This window comes from Carcharodon carcharias, chromosome 5 (genome assembly GCF_017639515.1).
Source record: "Carcharodon carcharias isolate sCarCar2 chromosome 5, sCarCar2.pri, whole genome shotgun sequence".
Classification (NCBI taxonomy): Eukaryota; Metazoa; Chordata; class Chondrichthyes; order Lamniformes; family Lamnidae; genus Carcharodon; species Carcharodon carcharias.
The window spans coordinates 112,472,329-112,486,777 of NC_054471.1; the positions used below are offsets into that span (position 1 = coordinate 112,472,329).

Consider the following 14,449-nt stretch of genomic DNA (forward strand, 5'->3'; position numbering starts at 1 on the left):
CTTGTTATACAGGTCTTGTATTTCCTAGAAACAGCTGCTGTTGGGTTGAGTTCTTTAAGATCTTTGCCTGCAGTACAGGGAGAGTCAAAAACAGAAGATGGGGTTCAAGTTTGTAGAATTAGGCCCCACAATGGGGTCATTCCATTTTAGCAATTTTCTGCTTTGTCTTTGACCTGGAGAAAACAGTTTTTTAAACACAAAAGGAGTTAGCTGCTTGTCACATCCTCTCTCTCCAACTGACTAGTGACCCAAATATGGTAGTGGCTAGTGTATTCCAGGCAGATGATTTCAACTTGATTAGATTATGACTGGGGTGGATTCCTTTCTTTGCCAGATTTCATTGTCTGAAGTGATTATATCTAATGTGTAGTTCCCACCCAGGTGATTCTGGATACCATGCGAATGGAGACAGGAGATATAGTTGATTCTCTTGCCCACAGGTTGACTCCACTTAATGGCTTTGGAATTTATCGTGTAGAATTATGCAAATTTTCAGCCATTTTAGAAACTGTGGTTTCATGTCACTGGAATGTGGCTTCAGTCTTTTTAAAAATCCAGTCAGTGGTTCCCAGCCAGTAAATTTCTTAAGTCATTTTTTATAAAACATGGCTTTGTAACATTTCATAACCCACAATAAGGGACTGAGGACTGTAGTAGACAAAGATTATGTTGGTGCTCACAATTTAATTTACAATTAAGCATCTATTTTTTAGACTTAAAATAATCTCAGACTTACTATGAATTAACTTTTTGAGTGATTTGTTTGTAATACTGTTTAAGGTACCTTTGCTATTTGTCTCACTTCTAGCAAATTCTTCTTCACAGTACAAGTTTGTTTTGAGAGGGCACTATTTTAAAGATACCTATTTTTGCTTTGTGGTCCTTTATTATTGAGAATATATGATTTATTCTTAGCTGGCAGAATATGTTTAATATATATATATTAAAACATGCCAAAACACATGTGGTCTCATATGGACTTTTATCAATTATATTCAAATCCAGAAAGTGATATGCTGTTTGTTATATTTGCAAAACACCATGAAAAATGTTAGTTGCATATCAGATTTCATTACTGCCGTGTTGGTTATGGTCCATTAGTAGAATTGGAATTGGTATTTACATTGGGGAGGGGAAGATTCAGTTTCCTAACATTTCTCGTTTATATTATGACAGCATGCTTCAGTTGATCTCAAATTCTAATGTAAATGGATTTCCAATGTTTACAATATTAAAATGTTCAGCCTGAGATCTGACAGAAATTCATCGGAATCACTTATTTTTCAATGCATATTATTGGTTCATTTGTTATGTTGTATTTTCCTTTAGAAAATTAGTATTTTCTTCTATCCCTTGTATATCCCAGTACTGATTTTAAAATGTCCCAAATTGCACATAAAAAAAAACTTTTTATTCTTAGATGAGCTTGAGATGCTCTCTGAGGCCAGAGCTCGTTTGGCTAATACTCAAGGCAAGAAAGCTAAGAGAAAAGCACGAGAAAAGCAGCTTGAAGAAGCCAGGTTAGTCTTTGGATTAATTTGTACAGGTTAATTCAAATCATATTTTATGAGCAAATATCCATATTTCTCTGGACAAAGAAACAGCTGTGAGGAGCATGATGTTAAAGTTCCCGTCCTATATAGTGGGTATGTTCACTTTGCTTGATATATGCAATGATATGATTAAGTGTATTATAGTTATGCTTTTGTTACTATCGGTAGTGGGCTACTTCAAAACCAATACATATTCCTTGTTTTAATAACTGATTTTACAAACGTCTGTTTGGAAACATTTGGGAGAATTGAACAATATATAGATTGAAGAGTGGCGGTTGCCAAGATAACCATTGCCAATCTCCTGTAATAATTTTGTTTTTGTAAAATGGAAGTCTTTTTGTATTGTCTGAAGTAATTGATGTATTGTCAAATTTAGTAAATTATTTTTGAAACCATGGTATATTGTGCTAGTAGAGTTTGTTGATGACAAAATGTTACTGGGTACGTAGGATCAGAATAGCCACAGTGGAGTAATGCCCTGATGGTACTTTCTTTAATTCTGACTGTGGTCTACTGCGTTTCCCCTTTCTTTCCCTTTTATATGTTTCCAGCAGTTAAGGAAACTTTAAGTTCATCATTGCAGCTTGCATCGTCTGTTTCTGCCTGAAACAGCAGATGAGACACTATACCCAGCAACTTTGAAATTGACCTTAATGCAAATATCTCTGGCCAACATGTGACTGTCTGTCTTGATCGTAGGCGTTTTAAGGGGTGGTATGATATATTAAGATTAGTAATAGAATTTTTTTCTATAATAAAGTTCACTTTCTATAATTTATCCTGTATAGCTGTTATTTATTTGTTTTTATTCATTCATGGGATGTGGGCTTTGCTGGCTAGGCCAGCATTTATTGTCCATCCCTAACTGCCCTTGAGAAGGTGGTGGTATTTAAGTATGTTTCAACATTTTAATTTCTGGGATTATTCTTCTTTATTTATCAGGACTAGCTCATGGTATTACCTACAGGTGAAATTAAAGTTTTCTGGAGCAATTTGCATTATTTTCTTAATGCTAATGGCTAGATGTTTTTTGCCGTACAGATAAAGCATTTCAATTTTTGGATCAGCTCATTGTCTCACAGCATCTGAAAGTAACTGTGGCAACAGGATGTCCTCGGGCTGGCACGGACAAGATGAGCCGAATGGCCTCCTTCTGTGCTGTAACTTTCCTATGGTTCCATGATGATGTCTGAATATGAAGGGAAAATATCTTTTTCAGAAATGAGCCTGTTTCACCTCCAGCAACTGTAGTACTTGGGTGTATTAAGCAACATGCACTGACAATCATGAAAATAACTATTCTTTGAAGTACTAACAGTATTATAAATGTACTAATTAATCTATTGACCAGGACTACAGCGTGATCCTGCCCTGCCTTTTTTTCAATAGTCATTATGGGCATATTGCATTTTCAATATTGCATCTTCAGCCTTTACTTTATCTTCCAATATGATTTCAAGCATGTTACCAATGCAATTCCTGACAATCTTGAACAATTTTTCCTTCAAGAATAAATGCAAGCTATATAAATATAAAATAATTTCTAATCATTTTTGTGCCTGCAATAGCCAAAATCTGCCTTGTAAATGGACATTCGTGAGAGGCTTTTTATAATTTTATTTCTTTTCCTCCCTCTTTTCTGAAACAGAACAATACCTCAGGGCTTTGGGTTGCAGCTTAAGCATTTATTCCTCAACCAACAGACTATTTGGTCATTATTACATTGCCATTTATGGGGTCCTGCTTTGCTCAAATTGGCTGCTGCATTTCCCTTACAGCAGCAGTTACATTTAAAAAGCACTTCATGGCTATAAGTGCTTTGGGGTGTCCTGAGGATGTGAAATGCAAGGCTTTCTTCAAAACAGCTGATATATTTTAATAAGCATTATTTGATAAAATAAGTATCAGCAATCTACCCCAGAGCCTTTTGAAATTGACATTCTGGTGCTTATGAACATTAACAAAAGAAACATTTGCTAACTTTAATGTAAAGATAGTCTTCATGATTGTTCCAAGCAACCTCTGTTTCCTGACCTACAAGTTATTTTGCTGTAAAATTGTATCAAATGGAAATTCTAATCAAGAAGAACTAGGAAACTAAACCTTGATAGCAAATTGATAATCCGTGTGCCTATTAACTTTACATAGGAGACTTGCAGCACTTCAGAAACGCAGGGAACTGCGAGCTGCTGGAATAGAGATACAAAAGAAAAGAAAAAAGAAGAGAGGAGTGGACTATAATGCTGAGATTCCCTTTGAGAAGAAACCTGCTGCAGGTTTTTATGACACCGCTGAGGAAAACCACCAAGCGCTTGAACCAGATTTTAAAAGACTCCGCCAGCAACATCTGGATGGAGAGCTAAGATCGTAAGTGCAGCAAAAATACTAAATTATAATTATCTGCTTTTACTCTATTTCTGTTAAGCCCATTACTTCCTATTTTCTCCACTAGTCATGTTTTTTATTTTTACATATATCTAGGTGTTACAATTTTGGCTTTCTCACAACGCATCAAATTTCTGCTTACAAATGAAGCAGATTGAGTCATCTGAGTTGTACAAACCAATCAGATTAATATGCATAAGTTAGTAATAAACTTATTTACAGGTGGAACCATCCACAGAACCCATAAAACATGGAAAGTTACTGAAAGTAATAGTTAAAATAGTGAAGAGAGAAATGGTCCATAAGAGGCTGAAATGTTCTTTCAGAATATATTGCACAGCTTGATGAGCAATAGAACCTTTGAAAGAGACAGGCCATTTAGTTTCTCAAGAAGTCTGTTCTGCCATTTAATGAGATCATGGTTGATCTGTGACCCAACTGTCATTGCTCCATGTCACATAATAAGTTTGGTTTTAAAAAATCTATCAATCTCCAATTTCAAATTAACAATTAACCTAGCTTCAACAACTATTTGAGAAGAGTTAGAAATTTCCACCATCCTTTGTATATAGAAGTGTTTCTTAACTTTACTGCTGAATGACCTGAATCTAACCTTTAGGTCATGTCTCCTAGTTCTGGGCTCCCAAATTAGCAGAAATAGTTCCTCTTTATCCACCCTATCAGTTCACCTTAACGTCTTGAAAACTTTGATAAATTACCTCTTAACCTTCTAAGCTTCAGGGGATACAACTCTAGTTTGTGTAATCACTCCTCATAATTTAATCTTTGGAATCCAGGGGCAAAATTTTGCCGTTGGAGAACAGGGGGTGGGGCCCGCTCACTGACATGTAAAATGACGCGGGATGACATCGGGCAGAACCCCCGATGTCCACCCCGCCTCATTTAAATTTCCAGGAAGGCGGGGGGCGCAGCAAAATCAGCTGCAGCCCACCGATCTGTCAATGGCCAATTGAGGCCAGTGACAGGATCATTTAAACAATTAAAGGACCTGCCCATCCAACCTTAAGGTTGGCAGCAGACCAAGAGCCCCGGCAGCAAATAGAAAAAGACGTGAAACCTCATCCACTGGCGGGATGAGGTTTCATGCAGGTTTCTAAAAAGTTTAATAAATTTATTCTTTAAATTATCAACATGTCCCATCTCATGTGACATTGTCACATGAGTGGGACATGTTAGGGAATTTTTTTTTCTATTTTTAATATTTTCAAATTGGAAGTGATCTCCCTGAGGCAGCACTTAGCCTCAGGGAGATGAGCGCTCTTTCGTGCGCATGCACGTGAAAGAGCGCACTCCCGCTTTTGGTGAATCTCTCCACCCACCCCCCACCCGCAAAGGAAGCACATAGCGCTTCCCATCGGGCATCACGCTGGGCGAGTCTTAATTGGCCCACCCATGTAAAATGGCGGCGGGGCCCGTTTCTCCGGCAGGGATTAGTTCCCCGCCCATCAGAGATTGGGTCGGGCCCACCTGCCCAACAGGCAGAAAATTATTATGGTATTATTATGGTAAATCTACACTGCACTCCATCTAATGCCAGTCTCTCCTTCCTAAAGTGGTATGCCCCTCTCTGCTCACAGTACTCCAGGTGTAACCTATTTAGGGCTTTGTATAGCTGTAGTATAACTTCTAACCCTTGCATTCTAGCCCTCTAGATATAAAGTTCAACTTTGCATTAGCCTTTTTTGATTATTCTATGTGCATGTCTAACATTTTAATGATTTATGTACATGGACCCCCAAGTTCCTCTGAACCTCCACTGTTTCTTGATTTTCACCATTTAGTTCTATCCTTTTTAGGTCCAAAGTGGATGACTTCTCTTTTGTTTACACCTGCATTGAAATCCATTTGTCAGTGTTTTGCATATTCACTTAATCTGTTAATATCGCTTTGTAATTTTATACTTCCATCTACACTTCTTAAATGCTTCCTAGTTTTGTGTCATTGGCAAATTTTGATATCTGGCTTTCTATCCCATCATCTTAAGTCTTTAATAAATATGGTAAAAGGCTATTTAATCCAAACTCTGCACCTTTCCTCATGAGTCTGTGTTTCTTTGTTATAGAGGGGGAGAGAATCTCAAACAGAATGGCCTGGATTATGCAGTGTTAATGAAAACAAAACTGTCAGAGCTGGTTGTTAATCCCCTGAAGTTGATAATTCCTGGAGACCGCATGAGGGGTAGAGCATGGAAATCTCAAAATTGCCTTTACTGATTCTAGCCTTCACCATAATATGCATTGTTAAGTCTCTGCAGATGGAAATCAAACAAATCACTGATTTAACAATAATTTCCCCATTTAGTAGGGTTCAGAGAATTTTAGTTACTTGGTGAGACTAGAGAAGCAATGGCTGTTCTCCTTAGAGTATAGAAAGTTAAGAGATTTGATAGTGATTTTCAAAACCATGTAAGGCTCTGAAAGAGTAAATAAAGACAAACTGTGGCAGTGGATGTTCATTAACTAAGAGGCACAGGTTTATAGTCATGGGCAAAAGAAGTAGAGGTAACATAATGAAAGCATATTTTTATGCAGAGTTGTGATATGGAATGCATTGCATGAAAGGATGATGGAAGGAGATTCAACAGTAACTTTCAAAAGGAAATTGGATAATTAGTTGAAGGAAAAATAATTGGAGGGCTATGAAGAAAGAGCAGGGGAGTGGGACAAATTGGATCGATCTTTCAAAGATCCACCACGGGTGCAATGGGCTGAATGACCTTTTGTGTTGTACCGTTCCATGATAATTTGAAATGAATGTTAAGTAGCTGCTTGATGCACGAATTGAGGGTAGACAGAAAGAGGAATTTAGTGAGAAAGATGCTGAGGCCTATGATAGTTTACAGGAAGGGTCTTGAAGGGCTGCAAAAGTGGCAAATGTTCCAAGAAGCCAGAGAAGTTGGAGATGAAAAATAAGCTAGAGATATTAAACTCCAGAGAAACCTATCAGACATGGAAAGCATCAGGAAGGGCAAATGATTTTAGGATTTTGATTATACACCAGCAGTTAAACAGAAATGGTAAGGGTTCAAGTGGTAGGATTGTTCGGGATGCTGTGATTTCAGCAGGAAATTCTTCAGACCAGGAGAATCATGATCTGCAAGGAAGTCAGAGATTCTGAGGCCGATATTCAGCTTGTGGTGTCCAAGTCTGCACCAAGACTCTGGAATTCACTGTCATCAAGAAGTCAGGGACTTAACCAGAACTAGCCAGGTGGTCTGTGAGGTGATTGAAAAGTAAAACCATGTTGGCCTAGATGTTAGTGTAGCATGTAAACCACAGCAGCCACAAGGAAACAGAAACAGCATCAGTATGGGAGTTCAGCGAACAAATGTGTTAATCTGAACAGTTGAGAAAGGTTTTAACCATCAAAGAGTGAGATAAACTGTTGATTACTGAACAGAAGTGTTAAATAAACAAAAAAATCAATTAAGATAGACTTTCTTCCAGCTCTATTGCCTGATTATGCAGCCAGTTATTGGTTGCCACTGAACAGTACAAATGGGCGTTGCTTAGACATATAGTTCAACAAAGGCAATTTCTATTTTGTTAGAGTACGCTTAAAAGAACAGTAGGAATCAAGTATAACTGTGCGCTCTGAAACATAAAATTATTCCCAACTAATGTTTATCTGACTTTGCTTCAAGTTGATGGCGTATGGGCTTTCAAACTTGCATTGAGAAGGGGGTAACTATTGATATCAATTCCCTGTTTACAATTACTGGCACTAAATTTTTTTGAATTCATTGTTTGATTGAGCCATTAGTTTTTGCTGCAACTTTTACTCCCTTTGTAAAAATATTAATCAGTGTAATCCATATTAACAGAAACAACTTGGAATTCAAAGAAAGCCTGACTGCCCAAAATTTTCCCTGTTGCCTAGTTTTAAGAAGTGTGTCTGACTGGTTCATGAAAATATTTTCAAGTTCAAATATGATAGTTTTCAGTTTCTTATCCTTATCAAATTACTGTGGCTTTTCAAATGCTTTGGAGTAGTTCAGAATAAAAACATGCCGTAGCCATTTCACAAATTTAATGGGCTGTTAGAACCTGCATTTTGCTTTCTACAACTCTTGAATATTCATTAATATGTTGATTAGAGTTTTTTTTTAAATTCAGTGAAAAAGAAGAATCTGAACAGAAGAAAGACAAGCAGCGTTTGAAAAAGAAGAAAGAATCGGATTTGCCTTCTGCTATATTACAGATCAGTGGAGTCTCTGAGTTTACCAAAAAAAGAAGTAAACTGGTTCTTCCTGCACCACAGGTAAATAGTACATAGCTATTTTGAACACTGCAAAGGTAATAGTTGTGTTTTCTGTGCTGCCATTTACTTCACGTTGCAGCCTTCCACATGTGTGAAAAGAGGAAAACTGCAGTTGTACTATTCTTTAGCGTACACTTGGATTAAGACAGATAACAAATGGTAGATCTTTGTTATGTCAGGTTATATGGCACAGTTCTGATCTTGACACTTATATTTGATACCACATGAATTAAAAATAAGTTAGAGTATTTTAAATGACTTGCCTGCAGAGGAACTCTTTTTGATAGTCATGACCACGATTGCATTGCACCTCACAATACTTCAGTAGATCATTTTGACCTTTTATTTAAAATGGTCACTTTTTCTCTTTTTTGAAGTCTTAATCCAGTTTTTTAAAATTTCCACACATTGTAAAACCTTCCAAGACCCTCAGCCTGAATTTCATATGCAGACACAATTTTTCTTAACTTCCTTACTGATTTCACTCTGTTCTTCCTATTCCTTCTCTGATCTTAATCCAACAACATCTTCTATTCTCTGAACCCATTAGCAGCAAATGTGAAATCACCTAAATTTCTTTCCGAAAGCTTTTGACACATACCTTTCAAAATTTACCATTATTCAACTTTTACTACCTGCTAACCTCCACAACATCTTTGGTATTCAGTTCACCACCATTCCACAGCCCAACTGTTTCCTCCACTAATGTTTCCTATCCCTCCACCCTTTAAGTATTATTCTCAGCCATCGTATTTCTAACTTCACATTTGTTTTCGAAATAACCGAGAGACTAATGCACAAATGTAAAATTATATTCATTGTTCTGATATTAGTACTACATAACTGAGATATTTCGTACATTATAAAAATTCATTTTTACATATGCTAACACACTATGTATACATTACATTTATACACTTCGCTCTGCAATTTATGTGTTTTATCTTTATTGTTTTTACGAACCTGTTTATGAAAACCTTTTAATATTCCACTTTTTATCAATCATTTACCTTAATTTGATCATGATTTCTATATTTATTTAAAAGAATGCATTTGCCATCTAATGCTGCTGCCATTATGAAACAACATAACATTTGACTTTGTGTGCAATGTCATGGGAGATTGACAAGTAATATATTAAAAAACCTTGCTTCTGCCCATCAGCTTTTTCTGTTATTACTCCCTATGTCCACATTTAAGAAACTGCCTAATATAAACTTATCACTAATTACAAGAGTGTTATTATAATATGAAACGTTTTACATAGGCAGTTTCCGTTATACATGTGCAAATAGAAAGTTATAATTCTCCCATTCACTATCACTGCTTCACTTGGGTATTTCACTTGGCTTTGACTTCTCATATCCATGCGAGATTTCATGGGAGATCAATCAATGTGTTCAGTGCAGATTTTCCCCAGATTCATATAATGACCGTTGGTGGTCTTGTCTGTTTGACACATGTGGAATATTTTATTTCCTCTAATTCCGTAGCTTTGACAAATCGTGCTGAAGTGCCCTAACTGGTGAGCTGCTCTTACAGCTGTCAGTAATTTGAATAAGCTAGATCACCATGAGCATGTGGCTGTTATGCTGTGATAGCTTGGTGCATCATAGCTGCTCATAACAAAACTATCACGATACAAAGCAGCCATGTGCTCATCATGATTCAGTTTATTCACAGATCAGAATGAACCTAATCCATTTGTTATCTTCACCCTCAAAGTTTGATATTTCTTAACTTGCGAATTGCATTAAAATATCATGCCTATTTTGAAGAGTAATGTATTTTGTTGGTCTGTTACTCTGCGGTTTTGCTTACTGTTCATAAACACAGATTATTTAGAGGACATTGTAAAATAAGAATGGGATGAGATTGGGCCCCAAGGACATGTCTGACTTATTTTCCAAGTATTTTAAATGTTTGAAGATATGTGTAAAGACGTGAATTTGATATTAGCCGCAGCTATGTGCATAAAAGGTCTTCAAGCCTTTAATGATATCCTCTTTGAGGTGGCAACAATTTGTCCAATTGTAAAATTGAGCAAACAGTTTTTAATTTAACTTTAGTTTCATCTGGAACAGAAAATTCGTTTTATTCCTAGTAATATGCACACAATAAAAGCCAACTCAAGAATATTGTTGTGCACAAGTGTACACCAAATTGGGTAACTGCTTTTGAGCAAGATTAACTGCGGCTGTTTCCTTTTTAAATGCATCTGTTTCTATACTTCACATTGTTCGTGGCATAAAATGTTGACCCCTGTACACCCTGGATGGCCTTGGTTCAGCAGGTCAAAAAACTATTTTTAAAACTTGGCTTGCATTCTTTAGTCTTCACCATTAGTGACAGTTGCCCTAACTAGAACTTTTGAAGCTATTGATCCATTTTAGGGTACCATATCGAAGTTTTAAATTCCCATTTTCCCTAAGGTTGCATAATTTAACTAGTTTCCCTTCTTCAAAATTTATGCATCTGATTGTAAATTGCACGCTTGTAGATGTAATTGGATAACTTTAGCATAACAAGCCTTGAAGGATATGTAGTGATAACTTTTACCTGCATCCTAAGTGTGACAACTTTTCCTTGCTGTCTTTCTTAAGTAACATCACTTGCTGAACAGGTTCTGTCGTTCTTAATCTATATTTAAAAAAACAACTTCTCATCTGACAACCTGTTATAGTCTGTAACGAGCAAGAAATAAATCAGCCATAAGAACTCCTTATGACCCCCACTTTAACGGTTTTCATAGTTTTTGTTAGTAATCAGTTAGCAACAATTGTTACTTGACATGTTGTAAGACCCATCAACTTTTTTTATTCCTCGTATGATAATAGAATGTGCTGAGAGTTTAACAATCAGCAGCTGTTTCCTCTTCATCCACTCAATACAGGAAATCCCATGTTTATTAAATCTCATGGCAACTATACTGCAACCACTCACCAGAATTACTCATTTGAAGTGGTCCCTGTAGTTTTATTTGTAATAGCTACATACTGCCTTTCCCTCTGCTTTGTGGTGTCATTATTTCTTGTCACCGTATGCAGTGTATTCACTCAATCTGCAGTGGCACTGCCTCTCTTTCAGTGTAATTATCATCCTTTGATGTAAGCAGAGAGCCATTGGACATGAATTATCTGGCACCATAATGCATTTGTGACTTTGCCACTTCACCACTCTTTGCCGTGTTCTATGGTTGGGTAAATATCATCCAACAGGTTTCAGATATAACTTGTAAGATTTATATATTGAATAGAACCTGTAAGTCTCATTACACTAAAGGAATTGAAGCTTTGTTATCGAATTAAAAAAATGTGTTTCCTTTTAAAAGATCTCTGATGCTGAGCTGGAAGAAGTAGTGAAAATTGGTCAGGCTAGTGAGATGGCCTGTCAGACAGTCGAAGAATCTGGAATGCCGAACTCTGCGTCCAACGCTCTCATTTCTGAATATAGCATTGCCAACACTGGCTTGAGTTTGCGAACCGCGCGCACTCCTGCAGCCCAAGATCGTATTCTCCAGGTAACCAAGCCTCATTAAGCTGAACTGGTGCACATTTCATATCAGATCAGATCGTGCATTGTCATTATATGGAGCTGTCTTGCAAATATTTCTCCCACTGTAGAATAATCACTGCAATGGTCTTGAATTCTTGAGGATAGAAAATGCTATCTGTAAATTTTTCCGTTCTTTGTGGGCAAGACCCTTATCTATGGTAATATGGAGTTCTTTTTTCCCTCATCTCAACTGGTAAAATTTGATAGTTTTGTGAATGTTACATTATGTTTTCTGACCTGAAGCTAGACAATTACAGCCCCAAGTTTGGATAATTTATTTTTTTGACTACAAGCAAGTAATTGTGTGAGTGTAGCAATGGTCCTTTTAACTTGTTTAGTTCTGGAGACTAGAAAACCTTCAAATGCATTTAAGATTTTTTTCCACCAAATTTAATTCTGTTTCCTTTAGCTGTTTATTCCTTGCTAAGCAATTCCAACATCGCTGGCATCTTGCTTAAATAACCATTATTTTCATGAACCTTGACCATAGGCTACTGGACTACACAACACCATAGCTGAGACAGATCCTATCTGTATCTAATGTTCACACAAGAGCACTTCCATCAGGAATCATTGGCAACAGTAGCTTAGATTTTCCTTCTTTAACCCAGCAGCAATGAGTTCAGTGGCAGCATCCTTAATTCTGTGCTGGTTGAAATGAGCTAATTTGGCTCATTTTGGGAATCAAACCTGACATTGAGCTGGTACTTTTGGTCAGCTGCTCTCTGAGCTCAATGAGGCAAATTAAAATGTGAAATTGTGCTTTTTCATTGCTATTTAGTGTGGCTTATTAAAGCACTATAAGGGAGCAAAGTACAGATCAGAACTCAACTTTGCTCATGTTCTTTGTTGAACCATCGTAGGGAGTTACCAAGCTCTCTGAACACTATGAATTTGAGGGGATTCAGCAGAGCTCTGGTTCAGAGTAGGATTGATGGAGTGCTAGAAATGGGCTTTTGGTAATAGGTGATGAGTGACCTCAGGAGAAAGGGTAAGGAAACAGAAAAATTGAGTTCCATCAAAGTGGCCTTTTCTGTTTGTTCTTTGTGTAGGAAGCTCAAAACTTGATGGCACTGACAAATGTTGATACGCCCCTGAAAGGTGGATTGAACACCCCTCTCCATGAAAGTGATTTCTCTGGAGTAACCCCACAGAGACAGGTTGTTCAGACACCAAATACTGTGCTTGCTACACCTTTCAGGTAAGTGTTTTTCTTAAAGCAGAAACTTAATTCTTTTTCAACCAGTTTTGGATTAAAAATCTGAAATTTTTAAGTAAAATTTTATTTTTGCAGGGAGCAACTGAAATGATTTGATATGAGTTCTTGCTTAATTTAACTTGTGTAATATTTCCTCTTTTTATTAAACTTCATTTTTCTTTTCATATTGCTTAGTGACAATAATAGCTTCTAGATTATTTATAACATCTAGACTATAGACCATCTTGAATTAACTCTTGAAAAGAGAAACTGCAATCCATCCTCTCACACCATTATTTATGTTGAGGTCTTGATAAGTGAGTATAGAAGTTAAAGCTGGATTTTAAGAAGTAAGGTCTGGGTGACATTGTTTCCAGTCAAGCCAACTGAGACAAATGTACCCTTTATCTCCTTGCCAGGATGGTGAGGGCAGAGAACAGCTAGTAAGAATGAACTGGAAAGGTGCAGGAAAGCGATCCTAGCCATCAACATCCTAACTGAGCTTTTAAGTTGCATCTGCATTTTATTCATCACGGGCTGAATTTTACGTCCCGTGGGTGGGCGCACACCCGATCTAACTGGCCTAAAATCGAGAAGACATCGGGCAGGTGTCCCGGCGTGCAATATTTTGCTTGGCGGGCGTGCGCAAAATTCGAAAACATGCTGGCCGACAATTATGAGGGCAATTAAGCCCATTAATGGCGCAGTTGTCTCCAATTTTTCATGGCCCGTCCAACCTTATGGTTGGCGGACGGGCGAATCAGCCAGGCGGCCTTTGTATTTTTCATCAAACCTCATCTAAGGGCGGGATGAAATTTCCGTTATGAAATAAAATAGAAATAAATATCTGTGGACAGCATTTTTATCAGCTGTATTTTCAGGTGATTGCTTATGATGCAGGGACATTTTTTGCAGCTTTTAAACCTTTATTTTAGCATTTTCTGGTTCGCGGCTCCCTGAGGCAGCTGTCTGCCTTCAGGGAGCTTTCTCACAGCACTCACCTGCGCCCACAGAAATGTCATTGCATGCCCTCTTCCCACCCCCACCCCGGCAGCGCTGAGCTTTTCAGCGTGCATTTCAAACTGGCTGGCCATTAATTGGCCAGTCAGCACGAAATTGCAGTCGGGTGCTCGTTTTCCAACTGCTCCTGAGCCTGCCAATCGTGCACATCTGCTAAAGCTAAAATTCAGGCCTACCTTTTAAGCATTTATATGACTATTTGGAAGAGATAAGTCTTTGCAGAGTGAATGACATTTAATAAGAGAATAATATTTTATTTTAAAATGTTTAGGACGCCAACACATGATGGTGATGGTTTAACTCCGCGTAGTGGAATGACACCTAAACCTGGTGTTGCAGTGACCCCAGGAAGGACTCCTTTACGAGACAAATTGAATATCAACCCAGGAGAGGAAATGGTGGATTATAATGATCCTTCATACACCAAACAACTGGTAGGACACCAGGACTATTT

At 37.5% G+C, this 14,449-nt stretch overlaps 1 protein-coding gene across 1 annotated transcript in view; it reads left to right on the forward strand.

Moving 5' to 3' along the window:
- The window catches only part of cdc5l (CDC5 cell division cycle 5-like (S. pombe)), a 54,875-nt gene that overhangs the window by 16,689 nt on the left and 23,737 nt on the right, over positions 1–14,449 (forward strand). Inside the window, exons 5-10 of the mRNA XM_041188549.1 lie at positions 1,421–1,520; positions 3,705–3,923; positions 8,078–8,222; positions 11,554–11,742; positions 12,830–12,978; positions 14,267–14,429. Of these exons, the coding sequence (XP_041044483.1) occupies positions 1,421–1,520; positions 3,705–3,923; positions 8,078–8,222; positions 11,554–11,742; positions 12,830–12,978; positions 14,267–14,429 (965 nt within the window). The remainder of the gene's footprint in view (positions 1–1,420; positions 1,521–3,704; positions 3,924–8,077; positions 8,223–11,553; positions 11,743–12,829; positions 12,979–14,266; positions 14,430–14,449) is intronic.